General features: G+C 44.6%; 1 protein-coding gene across 1 annotated transcript in view; it reads right to left on the bottom strand.

The window, feature by feature from the left end:
• The window catches only part of LOC138362388 (prolyl endopeptidase-like), a 31,053-nt gene extending 11,685 nt beyond the window's left edge, over positions 1-19,368 (bottom strand). The window contains exons 1-6 of the mRNA XM_069321056.1: positions 19,351-19,368; positions 16,367-16,567; positions 10,131-10,316; positions 8,430-8,692; positions 4,498-4,710; positions 156-303 (exon numbers count right to left, since the gene is read on the bottom strand). Of these exons, the coding sequence (XP_069177157.1) occupies positions 156-303; positions 4,498-4,710; positions 8,430-8,692; positions 10,131-10,316; positions 16,367-16,567; positions 19,351-19,368 (1,029 nt within the window). The remainder of the gene's footprint in view (positions 1-155; positions 304-4,497; positions 4,711-8,429; positions 8,693-10,130; positions 10,317-16,366; positions 16,568-19,350) is intronic.
• Between the last annotated feature and the right edge of the window lie 1,717 nt (positions 19,369-21,085).

Below are 21,085 nucleotides of genomic sequence, written 5' to 3'. Positions count from 1 at the left end.
ATTACCGATTAAAAACATTGAATCTCCAATGAATTTCACCAACTTAATGAACTAACATTCTATCCATCTTATGTAAAAGACTTCTGTTTGCCGATGTTTCAGTTTAAGCATGACCGACGAGGCAAAAATGAACAAATTACACTATTTAAACATACCTGAATACCTTCAGCTGGGACCTTGACATTATGCAGAGGTGAGTACTTCAAAACATTATCAAAGTGCTCCTTTTCATCTGGGTTGCCGTAATCTGAGCACCAAGCATAACCAATTGTAAACTTGTGGAACCTCAGCATATCCATTACCCTGAAGATAATCAATTGATATGTACATAAATATATGATGGTACTGGACTACAGTATCTATATAGACTCAAAAATCAGTGTTTTTATGACATACATAATATCTGTGATAGTATTGTTTAAGCTTTGTCACGGCTTAATTAAGAGGAAGCACACTTTAGCACCATTACAAACAAGAGACAGTATTAATAGCTAAACTCATACCAACATTTAGGCCAACAACTACATTGACTAATTATCTAATATTAATGATCAGATAATAACTTGTAAATTCTAAAAACAATGTTAAAACAAAAATGCTTCATGTGAACTCAGGGGTTGTAAAAGATGGCGTAGTAAATTGATAACATTTATAATATTCCTGCAGTAGAAAACCCAGCATTGAATGTAATGAAACGCCATTTTCTGGGTGAGTTCCCGAGGCTTGCCAAAGCTATCCAGGCTGATACGGATATGTTTAACTTTCTGGCATCAGTCAATGTGCACGGAGTTCTTGCCTATCGGGGACCACGAGCCAGAACCTGGCCTCCTCAGAGAGGCACGAAGAACAATGGCCTATAGAAACCCCCGTGTGGTTGGAAGCATTCTAAATCTGCCATCGACTGGGTCTGGCACACAGTATAGTAGTAGGTGCCCCAAAACAAACCCCTATCCTGGTGAAATTTTTTTTACCGAAAGCTGAACAAGTGAACAGAACTCTCCAAATGAAAATTGTCAAACGAGCATGACGTCATTAGGTTACTGCGCTGCTGTCTGCGCAAGCCCCCCCCTTCCCTCCCCAGGAGAGGGAAGGGGGAGCCCCAGACCCTCGTGCCGGTGATCCACCCTTCAGTTCTTGGCTGAATTGCTACTGGCATGGTCTTGTGCCTCTGGCTTCTGCAATTGTCTCGGTTTCTGTGCCTTGTGGTGTGGGCTGTCTCTACGGGTAGTGTGCGAGCCAAGAGTAATATTGTTCGGTACTTGGGCTGCATGTGCCTAGGGTCATCTTCCCTAGGTGCCCCTATAAGTACTGCCCTTGGGGGGCCACCTTCCACAAGTCACCTTGGTATCTACCTCCGCTGTGTCTTTTACTGCTCGGTACTATTTGCTTGCTCTTGGAGTCAGCTGGGGTTTTTGTTGCCCTTGTTTGCCTCTGGGTAGGAGGTAGTTTTCATCACTAGTAGGGGTGCGGGGTACTGCACAGCTAGTTATCACCTGTTATAGCGGCCAGCTCTGTTCCGCCTGCGTGCGTTGTCCTCTTGCGGGGGTTTTCTTTTGTTTATGTTTTCCTGCCTGGTGGGAAGGGGGGTCTGCATTTGGTAGGTTGGCCCTATTTAAGATTAGGATAATTATATACATTCCATGTTCTTGGTGCTACCCCCTGCTTGGCCCCCACGAGTGGACACGTCCCGGGGATTCAGATTTAAAAGTTTTGCTTGGTAGTTTGGGCCCCAGTTCGCAGTACACTGGCTGGACTTTCCGTAGTGTGTTACCAAGGCTAAGGACCTTGGGAAACCCTATGGAAGCTCCGAGGTCCGCTGGATACGACCCTTGAGTTCCCTCTCACTTCGTGCGAGATTGATGGTTGCTCTGTCCCCTTGTCTCAGGGGAACAACCACCGGTTGTGCCTCCGTCATGCTGCCTGTAGGGTCGGTGATTCTTTTGACCCGGAGGTGTGTGATGTTTGTTGTTTGTACGTGCTCCAGTTCACCCAAGCTACTGATCATGATATGAGGGTGCAGGCAGCGGTAGCGTTGCATGCTAGGTTTAGGTTTCTGCAACGTGATAGGTTGGTTGCTTTCCCGGATGCCCCGAGACTGCCCCATTTTAGTTTTAGGGACCCGGACTTGGGGGGATAAGAGTCGGGGGTAGTGTGTCCTGCGGCCACATGGGATTCACATCAGCTTAATCAGAGCTCTTGTAAACAGACGCCATTATTAAAAAAATTCGTGGGTAACATCTTCGGGTGTGAGAGCCTCAGTACTGAGTGGACAACTAAGGCTGGCGCACACAGCATGAGCTAACAGCATCGCCTAAAAATGTCAAAATACCTATGTAAATACATTCCATGACAGTCAAATATATTCCGTGTATGTTCTTTTATGTCTCGTTCCAGGAAAAAACCAGCCTATAAAGTAAATGGGTGATTATCCTAGTTATTTACCTGTGATTACAGGTCTCTGTGTAAGATTTGTCATTCATTAAGGTGACAGTGTTGTGTTGTGTCATTTAAGCGCTGAAGTTTAGTGCTGTATTGCTACTGTGTTTTGTTGGTCTGTGTGACCCAGTTTTGTATCAATTTGTGACTTAATAATTAATGTCAGTGAACGCAATTTGTCACTAATTACCATCATTAGTGAAGTGTAAGGTAATTAACAATGTGTTGGCTAATTCTTGCTTGTTAGCTTGTTTATGTGAACAAATCCACAAGGGCCGTGACGAGAATTCGAACCTGCGTCCGAGAGCATCCCAGACGCTGCCTTAATAGACTGAGCTACGACATGGTCAAAAGGAGTTGAAACCGAAGTTCTACTGAACTTACTGGATCCTGCAGCCTCTCCGAGGCACAAACCCGGTTTTACACAACTCCCCCCATGCACTCGAGCTATGTCAATAGGCCGTTCTCCCTCTTCACCCTTACTTCATTACACACAGAAATCACAACTGCGTGATGCATCAAATGAACAATGAACAAATGTTCATTTGATGTATCACGCAATTGTGATTTCTGTGTGTATTGTTTATGTGATAACCAGTGTTAACGTAAATCACTGTGAGTTTAATTAGCTGTCACTGTAAATTACCGTGAGTTTAGTTAAATTATCAATTGTCAGCGTGACAGTAATTTAGGTGTTTACTCACTGATTGTTTAATTACCCTGTCATCATAATACTATAGAAAAGTCTTGTTTGATTGCTTGACTGTCTGTGTTGGCAGATTGTATTAATTATCATGAATTAATGTAAATCATTAAATTGTATGTTTTGATTGAATTTGATTTAATCAATTGTTTTCATTCAATAGACATTCAGGCCATTAAAGTAGCCTGCTCTGAGCACTCTAATTTTTTCAAAGTAAACGTGATAGGTCTGGCTGTTGTGTCTTGTGTTAAATTATCAATTGTTTTGCCGAAGTTGGTGAACTGCTAACTTGTGTCCGAGTGAGCACCTGCTGTTCAGATTAGTTCAACTTGATTCAGCCGCGAACCGGAAGTTCGACTATACTGGATGAGTGATTAGTTTTGCATAGTGTCCCGTTGGACTTAACGTAACGTTAAAACTATTGAGCCTTGTATTGTTATTATTAAGTTTTGTGAATAAATATTAACTGTTACCAAACGACAAGTGTCTTTCCATCAATACCTTCCAATAACCTTGTCTCTGGTATTGGACTCTGGCACATACTTGAATCTGTTTATATGCTGTTCTAGATACTTCTGGACTCGAACCAATTTCATGGCCAAACACACCAAGATAAATTTTGGTGTGAGATCCCATTGAGCAACCCTTATATTGCCATTAGCGGTTCTGAGGAGCTCCACGACCCAGTGATAAAGAGTCCCAAGGATTTGGACTCTGGCGGCAGCTCTTTGCCATCTATTGCAACCTTAAATAATAATCTGCACACATAGCATTTAATGTACTCTTAGTACAGTCCTTTCTGACTGAGGTCACTTATATTAGTGTCATTCCCCCAATAGATATAATCTCACACCATGCGAGGACACGCCAAGGCCAAAACAAACCTAATACTGGCCTATGATTTTATCGACCACCAGACCCAGTATGTGAGGCTTCAGATACCGGTCTCCAAACCAGTCTTTAGAACCAGTGGAACGGTAAATAAGAGGTCCTTAAATAGAGTGGACACTGCTTTGAATATCTTCAAGTAGAACACACTTAAAATACATAGAAGACTTCCTAGATAAGACCAAAGAGCAAGCACAATGAGTCGAGAAACTTGACAACCCTCCCTCCAGACCCATACCTCGCTCTTAGGCACACTCCTAACATGCACGAGCACACAGTTCAAGTTTAAAACATATCCTAATTTCAGTAAATTTAAGAAATCAGTATATATTGGAAAAATAACATTTATACTACAGTAATACATACTTGAGCATTAGAGTTATAGAAATGTTATTTAACACAAACCACACAAGAAATCTTTGTGCACAATAATATGAAAGGTACAAATAAAAAACCATGGCAATACTAACCCAACCTGAGCAATGATCGCCCCAAACAAGTCGGGCCTCTGATTCATACACGCACCAACCAGTAGGCCGCCATTTGACCCACCCTGAATGATGAGTAACCTACTAGATGTGTACCTCTCATTAATCAGGTACTCAGCTGCTGCTTGGAAATCATCAAACACATTTTGCTTATTAAGCAAGCGGCCAGTGTTGTGCCACGCTTCACCATACTCGCTGCAAAGGAACAATACACATGTAACAAACTACGCCATCAGTGTCGGCCAGTGCTCGGCCCCAAGCCATGCGTTTGTATTAAAGGAAAACACCACTTTATAGAGTAAACAAAGAATGAAGTCCTACAGTAATCTTCAAGAGACTTGTGGGATTAGTTGCAACCTTTAAATGAGTGCGCTGATAACTGGACTGTACAAATATTCACTGTCCACATTATTTCAACCACTGGAATTACCATAGTCATAAAACATTAAAGTTTATTCAAAGTGTGTGCTGGGAAGATATATATATATCACAATACCTGTAAGCTACTGGATGAATACTGTAAGCTACTGGATGATTACTGTAAGCTACTGGATGAATACATGTAAGCTACTGGATGAATACATGTAAGCTACTGGATGATTACTGTAAGCTACTGGATGATTACTGTAAGCTACTGGATGATTACTGTAAGCTACTGGATGAATACTGTAAGATACTGGATGATTACTGTAAGATACTGGATGAATACTGTAAGCTACTGGATGATTACTGTAAGCTACTGGATGATTACTGTAAGCTACTGGATGAATACATGTAAGCTACTGGATGATTACTGTAAGCTACTGGATGATTACTGTTAGCTACTGGATGATTACTGTAAACTACTGGATGATTACTGTAAGCTACTGGATGAATACTGTAAGATACTAGATGATTACTGTAAGCTACTGGATGATTACTGTAAGATACTGGATGATTACTGTAAGCTACTGGATGATTACTGTAAGATACTGGATGATTACTGTAAGATACTGGATGATTACTGTAAGATACTGGATGATTACTGTAAGATACTGGATGATTACTGTAAGATACTGGATGATTACTGTAAAATACTGGATGATTACAGTAAGATACTGGATGATTACTGTAAGATACTGGATGATTACTGTAAAATACTGGATGATTACAGTAAGATACTGGATGATTACTGTAAGCTACTGGATGATTACTGTAAAATACTGGATGATTACAGTAAGATACTGGATGATTACAGTAAGATACTGGATGATTACTGTAAGATACTGGATGATTACTGTAAGATACTGGATGATTATTGTAAGATACTGGATGATTACTGTAAGATACTGGATGATTACTGTAAGATACTGGATGATTACTGTAAGATACTGGATGATTACTGTAAGATACTGGATGATTATTGTAAGATACTGAATGATTACTGTAAGCTACTGGATGATTACTGTAAGATACTGGATGATTACTGTAAGCTACTGGATGATTACTGTAAGATACTGGATGATTACAGTAAGATACTGGATGATTACTGTAAGATACTGGATGATTACTGTAAGATACTGGATGATTACAGTAAGATACTGGATGATTACTGTAAGATACTGGATGATTACTGTAAGATACTGGATGATTACTGTAAGATACTGGATGATTACTGTAAGATACTGGATGATTACTGTAAGATACTGGATGATTACTGTAAGATACTGGATGATTACTGTAAGATACTGGATGATTATTGTAAGATACTGAATGATTACTGTAAGCTACTGGATGATTACTGTAAGATACTGGATGAATACTGTAAACTACTGGATGAATACTGTAAGATACTGGATGAATACTGTAAGATACTGGATGAATACTGTAAGATACTACATGAATACTGTAAGATACTGCATGAATACTGTAAGATACTGGATGAATACTGTAAGATACTGGATGAATACTGTAAGATACTGCATGAATACTGTAAGATACTACATGAATACTGTAAGATACTGCATGAATACTGTAAGATACTACATGAATACTGTAAGATACTGCATGAATACTGTAAGATACTGCATGAATACTGTAAGATACTGCATGAATACTGTAAGATACTGCATGAATACTGTAAGATACTACATGAATACTGTAAGATACTGCATGAATACTGTAAGATACTACATGAATACTGTAAGATACTGCATGAATACTGTAAGATACTGCATGAATACTGTAAGATACTGCATGAATACTGTAAGATACTGCATGAATACTGTAAGATACTGCATGAATACTGTAAGATACTGCATGAATACTGTAAGATACTACATGAATACTGTAAGATACTGCATGACTACTGTAAGATACTGCATGAATACTGTAAGATACTGCATGAATACTGTAAGATACTGCATGAATACTGTAAGATACTGCATGAATACTGTAAGATACTACATGAATACTGTAAGATACTGCATGAATACTGTAAGATACTGCATGAATACTGTAAGATACTACATGAATACTGTAAGATACTGCATGAATACTGTAAGATACTGCATGAATACTGTAAGATACTGCATGAATACTGTAAGATACTGCATGAATACTGTAAGATACTGCATGAATACTGTAAGATACTGTGCAGCATCAGATTCTCAGAATTTGCACAGTGATTACATTTCTTAGGGCAAAAGGTGCAAAAAATGTAAAATGGTTGAAACAATAACCGAGTGTTTTAAGTTAAATAAAAGATTACCATACAAAACTGTGGCCGTAAAACCTGACTAAAGCACTATAAAGCATGATACCTTATCATAATGCTTGGCCACACATTTACACTACACTATAAAGCATGATACCTTATCATAATGCTTGGCCACACATTTACACTACACTATAAAGCATGATACCTTATCATAATGCTTGCCCACACATTTACACTACACTATAAAGCATGATACCTTATCATAATGCTTGGCCACACATTTACACTACACTATAAAGCATGATACCTTATCATAATGCTTGGCCACACATTTACACTACACTATAAAGCATGATACCTTATCATAATGCTTGCCCACACATTTACACTACACTATAAAGCATGATACCTTATCATAATGCTTGGCCACACATTTACACTACACTATAAAGCATCATACCTTATCATAATGCTTGCCCACACATTTACACTACACTATAAAGCATGATACCTTATCATAATGCTTGCCCACACATTTACACTACACTATAAAGCATGATACCTTATCATAATGCTTGGCCACACATTTACACTACACTATAAAGCATGATACCTTATCATAATGCTTGCCCACACATTTACACTACACTATAAAGCATGATACCTTATCATAATGCTTGCCCACACATTTACACTACACTATAAAGCATGATACCTTATCATAATGCTTGCCCACACATTTACACTACACTATAAAGCATGATACCTTATCATAATGCTTGCCCACACATTTACACTACACTATGGCTTTCCTCCATTTACAAAACTATTTTTCCTCAACTTTTTCATTCATTACATAATTTGTTTTCTGGAATTGACTCATTAAATAGATGCATGATGTCAGAGGTTATCTAAAGTGAGAGTGGCAACATATAGAGGGTCTGTCTGGGATACCTTGAATCTTGAGAATCTTTTGGAGCAATGTGATGGAACCGAGATGGAATCCCAGATAACCCACCAAATGCAAGTTCAATCCCATTGTATTGCTCCAAAACATTTCCTCACAATATATTATACTACTGATGCTTCATCCTGCACCTATTTTGTCCCAGGCTGATACCTCATCCCAAGGAAGTGAGAAATAAGGTGATAAAAATAGTGAGGATAAAATGCAGTCATAAGGACAGAACATGACAGAAGTCACAAGTCTACTCACCCTCCCCCTCTTATGTTAGGAACTGCAATGACACCTTTGAACATTTGTAAAAATATGACCCTGGAGATGCTAAAATATGGCTGAATGCTAATATTGAAGCCACCATAGCCATACAGCAAGGTAGGGGCCTTCCCGTCAAGCTTCAACCCCTCGGAGTGCACTATGAACATGGGGATCTTTGTCCCATCTTTGCTGCTGTAAAACACTTGCTTCATCTCAAACTCTTTGGGGTCAAATCCCTCAATTTTGATTTCACGAAAAATCTGAAAAGAAATAAAGTGTGCGTCAGGAAAAGCTAGTTTTATATATATATATATATGGTAGTGTTTAAAGGGTTACATGTTGTTTAACTAGATCTTTATATATTGATAGTAATGATCTGGTTAAATTAAACATCCTACCCGTTGAAGATTTTGAGAATCAACATCCCTGTGGCCTGGTCTCTGACCAGGCCTCCTGGTTAATCAGACCAGCAACCAGGCCGCCTCAACAGAGACCGGGCCACGGGGATGTTCATCCTCAAACTCTTCAACAGGAAGGACATTTAATTGAACTAGATCTTTACAATCAATATCTAAAAGTACTGAAGTATACTCTAATATATTGGAGTTTATCATATATTGCCTCATGAATATTCATGTTATCCAAAGTTACAAAAAGTAATTTATATTGGTGTATACTGGCAGCAGGTTTTCTTTTAAACATGTCTCATTGAATATGACCGCATATTCTGTATTTACTATCTTCTGATTTAGGGCTTCTATCCCTCTAACTATTTTCCTAGCATCAGGGGCTTAGACGAAAGTTAGCTTAGCTTTCAGCTAAGCTTTCAGCTAAGCCCTGATGCTAGGAAAATAGTTTTCTATTTTCTATTATAAAAATAGAAAATAGAAATAAGGCACAACTCGCTGCAGTTTTGCTTTTTCCGACTGCAGCGAGTTGAGTCGTGTGTTTTTCATTACCCCAGTGAGATTGAACTGCAGCGATTTGAGTTGTGTGTTTTTCGATACCCCAGTGAGATTGAACTGCAGCGATTTGAGTCGTGTGTTTTTTCGTTACCCCGCTGACCCATGCACAGGCATCGCTAATGGTCAAAGACGTCACCAGGTAGTCGCTCAGCGTTCCTGCACAGGTACGATCAAGGGGATTAAAAAGCCGGTCCCTGGCGTAGCCAAATTTCGTTACCCCAGTGGCCCATGCACAGGCATAGCCAATGGGCAATGACGTCATCTGCCAGCCAGACTTCAATTTGCCTGGGGGTAGGATTAAAAGGCTGGCTCCTGGCGTACCCAAATTCTGTTACCCCCGGTGACCCTGCACAGCCATCGCTAATGGTCAATGACGTCACCAGCTAGCCGCTCAGCGTTCCTGTACAGGCACGTTCAAGGGGATTAAAAAGCCTGTCTATGAGTCGTGTGTTTTGCGTTACAACAGTGACCCTGAAACTTAATGTATAATACAATCAACCATAGTCTATTTTACTTCCAACTATCATCCATTGCAAAAGGGGAAGCAACACAGAGCATGAACTACTATGTATCTCAGCGTTCATCCCTGTAACCGAACCAGTATTTACCCAGGTCTCTTTTCCTAAATGTAAAACGCTAGAGGGATAGAAGCCCTAAATCAGAAGATAGTAAATACAGAATATGCGGTCATATTCAATGAGACATGTTTAAAAAGTAATTTCTGGATGTTTACCTTGGGCTGAAGGGGTTCTTGTGTAAGATCAAGGTGATAAATTACTCCAGGGGAAAGGAAAGATGTAAACTGATAAAATATTTCAGAGTGAGTGCGTTTTCCAGAGTAGCCGCTCACTGTGCCAATGTCCAGGGGAAGAGTGGTAAGGAGTTCCCCACTTTCTAGACTATGCAGTTCCAACACACTCTATAAAGATAAGTCATTTATTATACAACATTGGGAGATAATGTGTCAAACACAGACAATTAAAAGTGAAACAGACAGGAGAAATACATAAAATAATAAACATTTTACAAGGTCATCAACTATTTGGGTATTTTATACCAATTTTCAATGATAAACCAATTAAAATTAATTTAAATGTAAACAAAAGTTGGAGTGTTTTGCATTTCATATTCCTAAGGCAACTCATGATAAATAATTTATGTGGCATTACAACGTCACTGACACAACACATATACAACATCCATCTAATCAGAGCCATAAATGATGGTTCAACTGCCAATTAAAGCAAACCCAGGAGGAAGAGGAGTGTTGCTTGGGAGGACCACAAGGTATATAACTACTGTAGATGCATGAGCACACTGTCTCCTATCCTTGGGTCAGAAGAGGACCTTCACAACACACATCAAACATCCCCAAGGTTGTCACCACAACCCCCCCCCCCCTCCTCTGTCAACAGGCAGTGTTCCAAAGCAGAGGGCAAGGGGGGGGGGGGGGGAGGGCGGGGAGGAAGGTGTTACTCAATGTTCAAGATATATGAAGTTCAATAACAAATGCCTGAACAGTAGTATGTAATAAGTTTAGATTCACATGATCAAGATGGCATCAACTGTATACTGAATATTGATTATGAACAATTTATGTTTATTGGTATAGTGCTCATTACAAACAAAACCAAATTATTATATACAACTGAGCATGTTGTCATCACAGCCAATACCCCAAGCTGGGCTCTGGGAGTAGAACAACTCTCGGAATACTCTCCAGGTATGCTACTATATACTGTACCTTATACAGTATTGTACTTTATACAGTATTTAAAAATATGCAATGTGTGAGGGGGTGGAAATGTCACCAAGCCCACTACTTGGCCAGCTCTTAACTGGTGGAACACTTGGGAGTGAAGTTGTGCCAACCAGAGGAAAAATGACCTGCTAGGGGTAGCGCTTGTGATCCGGACTCTGGCTCCACTGAATGCCTACCCTGATCCACAGCGGGCAACACCCCAGCTCTACCTGACCACCTCCAATGATGAACATGAAACCCCCAAGAACAAAGGAGGTCTGAAATAGGCCTACAAGCAGTATCCGCTGAGAAAGGAAATTTAGAAATAACCTCCTCAGTAAAGAGAGGAGAGAAGAGAAGAGGGAGGTGGACAAGAGAGCCAGGGCCAACACATGAGTTGAGTAACAAAGAACTTGGCCACCTCCTGGAACACAGGAGCATACAGCCTGGAAAGAACAGCTGGTGCAGCTACAACTGAGACCAAAACCCCCCTCAGTGCCAAGCACCTCAGTGACCTCCCACAGCCAATCAGTATTGAGCTTAAGGAGGCCCAGAAACCCCCATGAAGGAACCCAAATGCGAACAGGCGCAGAGGTCGTCAGCCACAAGTGCCGCCAATAACATAATCACCTGGGCATGGAGCTGCATAAGACCTACAAGAGACAAGAGCAAACAGGCAGTCATTGAGGGGCTCAAAATAAAAGCCCCAAAGAACACATGCAACATGGTCGACACTTCACACCACTCAAGTGTACGGGTACGATAAAAGCTCCACCAAGCCCCAAGCAACAACAAAAGATTGTCTGCTAGCCAGGAAGATTCCAGAACCTTATAACACATCCAAAAAGAAAAGTATATGAGAGAAGACTCAAACTCAAAAGAGAAAGGGTTCCTCAAAAGGAAAGGGTTGAATGTAATGAAACGCCATTTTCTGGGCGAGTCCCACGGCTCCCCGGAGTGATCCAGGCTGAATGGATATGTATAACTTTCTGACATCAGTCAATGTGCACAGATAGGGGCCTCATAGGCAATGGGGCCTAGGGCAATGTAGGGGCCTCGTAGCCTGGTGGATAGCGCGCAGGACTTGTAATTCTGTGGCGTGGGTTCGATTCCCACACGAGGCAGAAACAAATGGGCAAAGTTTCTTTCACCCTGAATGCCCCTGTTACCTAGCAGTAAATAGGTACCTGGGAATTAGTCAGCTGTTATGGGCTGCTTCCTGGGTGTGTGTGTGTGTGGTGTGGAAAAAAAAAGTAGTTAGTAAACAGTTGATTTGACAGTTGAGAGGCGGGCCGAAAGAGCAAAGCTCAACCCCCGCAAACACAACTAGGTGAATGCAGAGTTCTTGCCTACCGAGGACCATGAGCCAGAACCTGGCCCCCCTCAAGAGAGGCATGAGGAGCAATGGCCTATAGAAACCCCCATGTGGTTGGAGCATTTAGGTCTGCCATCAACCAGGACAGGCACCCAGAAAGGTAGGCGCCCCAAACCCCTATTCTGGTGAAACTATTGCTACCGAAAGCTGAACGAGTGGACAGAACTCCCCTAACAAAAATTAGCAAACGAACATGATGTCATCATGTCACCGCGCCGCTGTCTGCGCCACCCCCCCCTCCCCGGGAGGAGGAAGGGGACGCTTCAGACCCGCCTGCCGTCGATCCACCCTTCAGTTCTTAGGCTGGATGTCAAAATACGCAAAAACACCGGTTTTGCCAGGGAACCTCCGAGACTCGCCAAGGAAATAGCGTTTCTTTACATTCAACCCTGGTTTTCTGCGGGAAGCCCTGTCGGCTCCCCGAAACTAAGACAAAGACAATGAAAAACAGGGACTTACCCAGCCGTGGTCAGTCCTCACTCCTCAAAGCGAAGTCGAGACAACTGACTGCAACTGCCGACCCAATGCAACGCAGGCCCTACGAAGACCAGGGACACTGACAAGGGAGCTAGCGGCCAGGACCTTGTTCGACCTCCAAAAACCCCATGCCCGAATGTCAACCCAAGACATGCTGCCAAAGATGGCAGCCAAGGCAGCAAAACTTACGCACGTCATGGGCATGAGGATAGATCGCAGGCTGGCTAGCCTTAACACTTTCGCCCGGGCATGACACAGCATTGCGTCATCCGTTTACTGGCGGTAATACCGGGGATGACGCAGCATTGCGTCATCCACTTTAAATAATCGCCAAAAATCAGGTTTTTATCCGATTTTTTGGGACTGGTTTTAAAATGCACGCCGATGTCTTCCCATTTTCTTTGTTGAGCCTCGTGGCCCTCAGGCGGCTTGGCACACGCCGTGGGCCCATTGTTTTCGCTCCACTGTTGTAACCAATGTTGCCTCCCCTCGCATCTCAAACGTGTGTACATTTCAGCTATTTTCCGTGGCTATATTTCTTACTGCGGCTTTAGAAACTATCTACGCTTACTCCACGATGGATAGTGATCATGAACAAGGCCCTTCCAGGAAGAAAATTGCGAAAGAAAGGCTTGAAAAGGGCGGGAATTGGCAGTGTAGCTGGAAGGCGTCTGAGCGCTCACTTGCGGCTAACGCTTGGCCCGTCTTCAACTCGTCGGCGGTTGGAGCGTGACCAGGTTTTTTATTTTATATGCTAATGTTCCTCTAGAGAATTCTATTGCGAACCCATTGAATCCAAAATGAAAGACCTAGGACGAAAATTGAGGTGACCAGAGTGAAAAAAATGAAAACATTTTATAGCGTTTGCGCGCTCCTGGGTAACTCGTTCGCACTTTCTCTGTTTGCTGCGGGTAATTAGCCGGGCTTTTGGAGTTTATATGCATTTAGTGCTGTAGAGAATTCTATTGCGAACATAATGATACAAAATTTAATCTCGTAGGACGAGAATTAAGGTGACAAAGTTGAAAAGAGTATACACTTTTCAAAATTTACGCGCGCTCCCGTGACACCTTGGGTCCCATATCGCACAGTTGAGGGGTGGCGCGCGGGGTACGCCAAAGTGTTAATAATCCTGTGGAAGACGTGGGAGTCCCGAACACGGGAACAGGGAAGAAGGGAAACCGGATCAACCCAAAGCGCATCCCCGGCCACCGAAGCCAAGGCGCACAAACAATGGCAATGGAACGGAGCAGACGCAACATCAATACCAAACGCAAGCTGGAGAGGCTTTGCCAGCGCCGCACAATAGGAGGAGACATTATTCGGCACGAGATGATGATCCTGAAACATCCACGACAGGAAGGACAAAACAACCCTATGGCTCTCCTGGCGAAGATCAGGCCCACTGGTCAGACTCAGAAGCTCTGGCAGGAAGACCAGGCTCGAATGCCTCCGTCACCCCAGATGAAGCCCCCTCCACCCAAGACTGCCCGAGTCTCACCACCAAGAAATCCCTGCTTCGGCTCCAAAACCCTCAGACATTTGGGAGCCATTTGTTAGCAAGATTAACCACAGCAGGGAAAGGACAAGGAGGCAGAGGAAACCAGAGTCGAAGCAACTAACAGCCCCAAGTCTGGGTCCCTATAACCAGAGCAGGGCAGCCACGGGGCATCCAGAAAAGCAACCAACCCGAAGCATTGCAGTAACCTAAACCGCATACTGTATGTAACACAGATGCTGCCTGCACCTGATCAACAGCATTATCAGACTGGGTGAACTGGAGTACACTCCAGGAACACCACATGCAAGACTCCAGGTCAAAGGTGTCATCGACCCAACAGTCAGCATGTCGGAGGCAAAGATGGTGAATGTCACCCTGAGACAAGGAGACAGAGCAACCTTTAAACTCGCACGAAGTAAGGTGGGACTCAGAGGTTTCCTCCATCAAACCAGTGAACCTCAATGGGGGGTTCCCAGGGCCCTTAGGCTGACTGCTAGAGAAGCCCAGGCAAGGTACTGCTAACCAGTTATCCAAGAGCTACTAAGCAAACAAACTAAAAGCTGAACCCTTGCAACGTGTGCAGTCACAGGGACCTGGTGGAGGGCCACCAAAATCATACAAGTGGTCCTACAGCCACACCAGGCAGACCCCCACCAGGCAAAAAAAACACACAAAAAAGAAAACCCCCGCAAAAGCACAACTTCCCAGGGAAACAGAACCAGCCATTATGCGTATATTGCGTCACAGCCAACGACGACACTACCTCCTACCCAAGGTCAAACAGGATTAAGAACAACCCCAGCTGACCCATAATGTGGGCAATCACCGAGCAGCAAAAGAATCGCACAGAGGTAGTCTCCCGAACGGCTTATGGAAGATAGCCCTAAACCGCAAGGGTAGTACTTACAGGGCACTTAGGGAAGGTGGCCCTAGGCCAGTACTCTTGTGTTACTCATGGCTCACACTTCACCACACAGTAGAACAACGCCTTTATGTTCAGCACTGCTCAAAAGGATGGAGCCAGAGGCGATCGACCACCACCAAACACAACAGACTGTGAACTGAGGTTGGGTAGCTGGTGAGGGAGGTCTGGGACCCCCCCCCCCCTGCCCCCCTCCCAAGGAGGCGGGAATTGTGTAGACAGCGGTGCGGCGGATGTAGTGACGTCATGCTTATTTGCTTGTTATCGATTGGGGAGTTCTTCTTGCCAGTTCAGCTTTCGGTTTGCAATTTTTAACCAGCTGTAGATTGTCTTGGAATTCCTACCTTCCTGGGTGCCTGGCCTGGTAGATGGCAGATACAGACTTATTCCAATTACACTGGGGTGTCTATAGGCCATTGCTCCTCGTGCCTTTCTTGAGGGGGGGCCAGGTTCCGGTGCTGGTCCCCGGTAGGCCTAGAACTCATTCGACTGACTGTTGCCTCGGTCTAATATATACACATCAGCCCAATACAGCTCCAAGGAGCCAAAAGGGCTCTCCACAGAAAAAGTGTACAAATAATTTATGCAAGAGAGAAGTGTGTGCGATATGCCAAAATGGGGAGTCATGCAGAAGAGTTTTGGGTGGCATTTAACTTATCAACAGATGGTGGCAGCAGGTACCAGGTCCAAGTGCTAGTTATGACAGACAAATGACATGATAGATCATCACAACACAGGTAAAGCAAAATTATGAGCAACCAAGGTTAAAAATTAGATGTTGCAATGAATGTACACATTAATTCAACCCAGGATGAATATTGCAGTGAAAATGTTTAAGGAATACTTATTGAATGTGGATATTATTGTAAATATTTTACAAGTCTTAAGTATACAATATTGTATAGACAGAATGGCATAACATGAAACGTTTATTTTTTTTTTACTCTACTTACCTTCACATCACAAATGTAGCATATAACTAGCTTGTTTCCATGGACGCTAGCTGCCCAGTCCAAGACATTCTTCTCATGCTCTGGGACAAGAGTTTCCCACTTCTCAGGAGCAGGGCTGGCTAAGTCAATCTTCACCAGACGGTAATTGGGTGCCCCTTTGTTAGTCCGGAAGACACATATTGTTCCATCATTGGTAATGTACTGTAGGAAGGAAAAAAACAAGACTTTTTAGCAATGATAAAACTGTAATATTGTATAAAAAACCAGCGTTGAATGTAATAAAACACCATTTTCTGGGTGGGACCTGGAGGCACCCGGAGCTAGCCGGCTCATATGGATGTATCAGCTTTGGGCATCTGTCAATGTACATGGAGTTCTAGACCTACCAGGGACCACAAGCCAGAACCTGGCTCCCTCAGAGAGGCGCGAGGAGCAATGGCCTATATATAGTTTAGAAGTACTCTATGTCTGCCATCGACCGGGTCGGGCACTAAGAAAGATGCCCTAAAATACCCCCCCCCCCATTCTGGTGAAGAAATGCTTCCAAACGCCGAACGAGAGGATAGAACTCTCCATGAAGAAAAATTGTCAAACGACCATGAAGTCATCTCGTTACCAACGCGCCGCTGTCTGTGCAATCTCCCCCCCCCCCCTCCCCGAGAAGGGAAAGGGGACGTCCCAGACCCCCCCTTCCTCCTTGCTGGCTACCCGAGCCTATCAGTTCTTAGGCTGGATGTCAAAACACGCGAAAAGAAATGCCGACCAGAGGGAGGGAGGATGCTGGGACCCTCTGGGTCTCACCCAGAAAATAACGTTTTATTACATTCAACGCTAGTTTTCTGGAGGGGCCCCTTTGGCTCCCCGGAGCTAACTTCCTAAAAACAAGGACAAAAGAGGGACAAACCCAGGAGACGGAAACCACGCGCCCAAAACCCGAAAGCAAGACAACTGGCAACACCAAACGACCCTGCAGATGACCTGAGAGACCCGAACCTTGGAACGGGGATGAAGGGAACCCAGGCAACCCAAATCGCATCCAGGAGCACAGAGGCTGCGGCATGTAGGCAATGGCAGAGAGCCACAATCGGACACAAGAAGATGCACCCCCTGGCCAACCAAAGAAGCGTCAACAAACCCCAGGGACCCCTCCGGAAAACAGCCGTTCCAACCTCACCAGAAAAGAAAGAGTCAGCTGCAAACGAACAAACCGTACACCATAAACCAAAGGAACAGAAATCTCCGAGAAACAACCCTGAACCGAAGGAGCCACAACAAGTACAACACCTCGACTTACGATATTTCGAGTTACGATGTAAATTTGGTCGGAAAATGCGACTCGACTTACGATCGTGTCATCAACTAACGATATTCATTGATAGGCGTTCGGGTCGACCGAGCGCATGGTTCCTGGTGGCATGGGCCGACCTGCTTCAGTTTAACTGAGCCGCCCGCTTAGCGACGATCACGCTTGTAAGAAACTCCATTATTCTGGTGATTTTTTGTTTTTTGAACATAAAAGTAATTACTATATATTATGCCATGGGTTCCAAGAAAGTCAGTGGTAAGGTTCAACATATGGAAACACATGTGAGGATGACCATAAAAGCAGTACAGAATGTCCCTTCCTCAAAAATTAAGAAAATGTGTGCAGCATGAGAAGAACTGCAAACTTTTGCTGAAACGACTCGTCCAAATCAAGCTGCAGTAGGCCATTGCCTTAACCTTTTCAATGACACTGTGATGAACGAAGGAAAAAACTAATTTCCATGGACAAATTTTTAATGAGACAAACAAGCAGTGAACCACAACCAGGTCCTGGTGGTATGCAGGCAAAACGTGCCAGAGAGCGTACCCCAGAGAAGTCATCACGGCCTGATGTTATAATGGAAGGGGACTCCCCTTCCAAGCAGTAACACCTCTTCTCCCCCCCCCCTTCCTCACCATCTTCCATACGCATCAAGAGTCCCCGATAAGGGTAAGATGAACATATGTACTGTATTGTAGTTAGAAAAAAATTGTATTCAGTATAAAATGTATTTTTAAGTTAATATTTTTGGGCGTTGAAATAGATTAATTCAATTCCCATTATTTCTTAAGGGAAAATTGATTTCAACTTACGATATTTCGACTTACGATCCGTCTCTGGCAGCCGTAAAATCACTAAGGAAGGGGGTCCACTGGTCAGACCCATACACAACGGCTGGAGGAACCGACTCGAATGCCTCCGTCACCACCCCGGAAGGGGCATCCCCCGAGACTGCCCCGAGTCTCCAAACCAGCTACACCTCGACCCGACCCCGAAGCCTTCAAACGCTATGGAGACAGAAGCAGGAGAGGAGGGGACCAGAAAGCACCACAGCAGGGGGAAGAAAGAAGGGAAGCGGACCAAACCAAGGCTGAAACGACCCATACCCCCAAGTTCGGGACATTATAAGCAAAACGGGGCAGCCACAGGGCTTCCGGGGTAGCAAACAACCTAGCGCTATGAGAGAGCTGCAGACCCGGCCGCTATGAGAGGTGAAAACTAACCTACCCAGAGACAAACAGAGGAGCAAGAAAACCTCCCAGCTGACTCCAGGACAGACAAGTACCAAGCAGGAATTGACACAACGGCGATAGCCCCCAAGCCCCAAGGGCAGTACTGTACTTACAGGGCACTTAGGGAAGGGGACCTTAAGCGCATGCAGCCCGAGTACTTGTGAATATACTCCCAACTCGCACACAACCGAAGCAAGAACAGAGAAGAAAAGCTGGAGCTGGAGATACACAACCTAAACCCACCGACATCAGTCACGAACTAACAGGCTCGAGTAGCCGGCGGGGAGGGGGTGGGGTTGCGCAGATGGCAGCGCATTGGTAACGAGATGACATCATGCTCGTTTGATCGTTTTTCTTCACGGAGAGTTCTATCCTCTTGTTCGACGTTTAGTAGCATTTCCAGAATGGGGGGTGTTTTGGGGCGCCTATCTTTCTGGATGTCTGACCTGGTCGATGGCAGACATAGAGTAACTTCTAAACTATATATAAGGCGTCTCTATAAGCCATTGCTCGTCGCACCTCTCTGAAGGGGCCAGGTTCTGGCCCGTGGTCCCCAGTAGGCCTAGAACTCCATGTACATTGACTGATGCCCGAAGCTTATACATCCGTATCAGCCGGATAGCTCCGGGGAGCCAAAGGGGCTCCCACCCAGAAAGAAAGCCCTTCTTTTCTATATATAATAAAAATGTGGATAAACCACAGGACATTCTTTCCCCTGAAGGAGAAGCCACCCAACGCCACCACAGACCACACAAAATGACCCGAAAGGCCCCACATCCCACCTATCCCAAATCGTGGGATCAGGCATGAGCAAACAGAGCGAGCTTCCCCGCCCCATCGCTCCGTCAATGGGACAAACCACGAAAGGGCCAACGCACCTTATGAGAACCTAAGTGGCGCACAGGGCGATCCCCCGTGCCGACCAGAAAAAGATGGAACCGAAGACTGCACCTGCCCCAAATCTGGCACCACTGGCCTACCATGACGAAAAGAACCCAGAGCCCTGGTACGACCCTTCCAGCAAGGCCTCCCCATGAGCCCCTCGGAGGACTAACAAGTCCAACATAGGATGGCAACTAGCCGAAGCTGCCTGCAGATACTGCATTACCGCACTCTGCAAACAGCAACGGACAAAAAGGCGAAGACAACATAAGAGCCAGGGCCCAAGTGGATTCCAGGGAAGAAGCAAGCACCGCCTGCCGACACACGAGTGGAGAAGCAAAAAAATGCAAAACCGCGTACCGCAGGACAGATGCGAACAGCTTCAACAATGCAGACGGCGCAAACACCACTGAGGGCAACACACCAGACCAAGAGGCGGCTCCCAAGCTCCTCCACATCCAACGCAAGCCAATCAGAGGACAGCTCGAGGAGGGAGAAGAAAACGCAGGGCCGAAGCCAGCAGGCCACGTGTATGCAAATCCTTCGTGACCAAGGTAGCCGAAAGGGAAGGAACCTGCACATGAAGCTGCATCACACCAACATCCTGCGGAAGGGCAGGGGCGAACAAATATGCATTGAGATGCTCAAATTCGCCCCCTCCCCCCCAGGAAAACCTGCAACGCTGTCTGAGCCTCCCTCCACTCAAGCGAGCGGGACCGACAGATAGTCGGTCCCCAGAAGAGGACTCCCCAGAGTCTTTTAACACCAACTAAACCTGCCTCAACTCTGAAATTCTAAGACGTTTTGGAGCCAGACACAAGGAAGGGGGGGACGGGGAACCGGATGAACCACCGAAGGGAAAGGACAAGGAGGGGCAGACGGAACCAAAGTCGAAGCGACTCCCACCCCCAAGTCCGGGTCCCTAGAACCAAAATGGGGCAGTCTCGGGCCATCTGGGCAAGCAACGAACATATCGTGTTACAGCAACCTAATTGAACATGTAACACTGCTGCTGCCTGCACCCTCATATCATGTTCAGTAGCTTGGGTGAACTGGAGCAAGTACAAGGAACAAACGTCGCATGACTCCGGGTTAAAAGAATTACCGATCCGACAGGCAGCATGGCGGAGGCACAACCGGTGATTGTCATCCTGAAACAAGAGGACAGAGCAACCATCAACCTCGCACAAAGTGAGAGGGAACTCGCACGTCGCATCCACTGGACCACAGAGCCCCCTGTGGCGTTTCCCAGGGCCCCTTAGCCTTGGTATCACGCTAATTGAACCGCAGGCAGGGTAC

This window comes from Procambarus clarkii, chromosome 1, assembly GCF_040958095.1.
Source record: "Procambarus clarkii isolate CNS0578487 chromosome 1, FALCON_Pclarkii_2.0, whole genome shotgun sequence".
NCBI classification, from domain to species: domain Eukaryota; kingdom Metazoa; phylum Arthropoda; class Malacostraca; order Decapoda; family Cambaridae; genus Procambarus; species Procambarus clarkii.
Note: the sequence above shows the minus strand (reverse complement) of the source record. Positions and strands in the feature narration are given on the sequence as shown.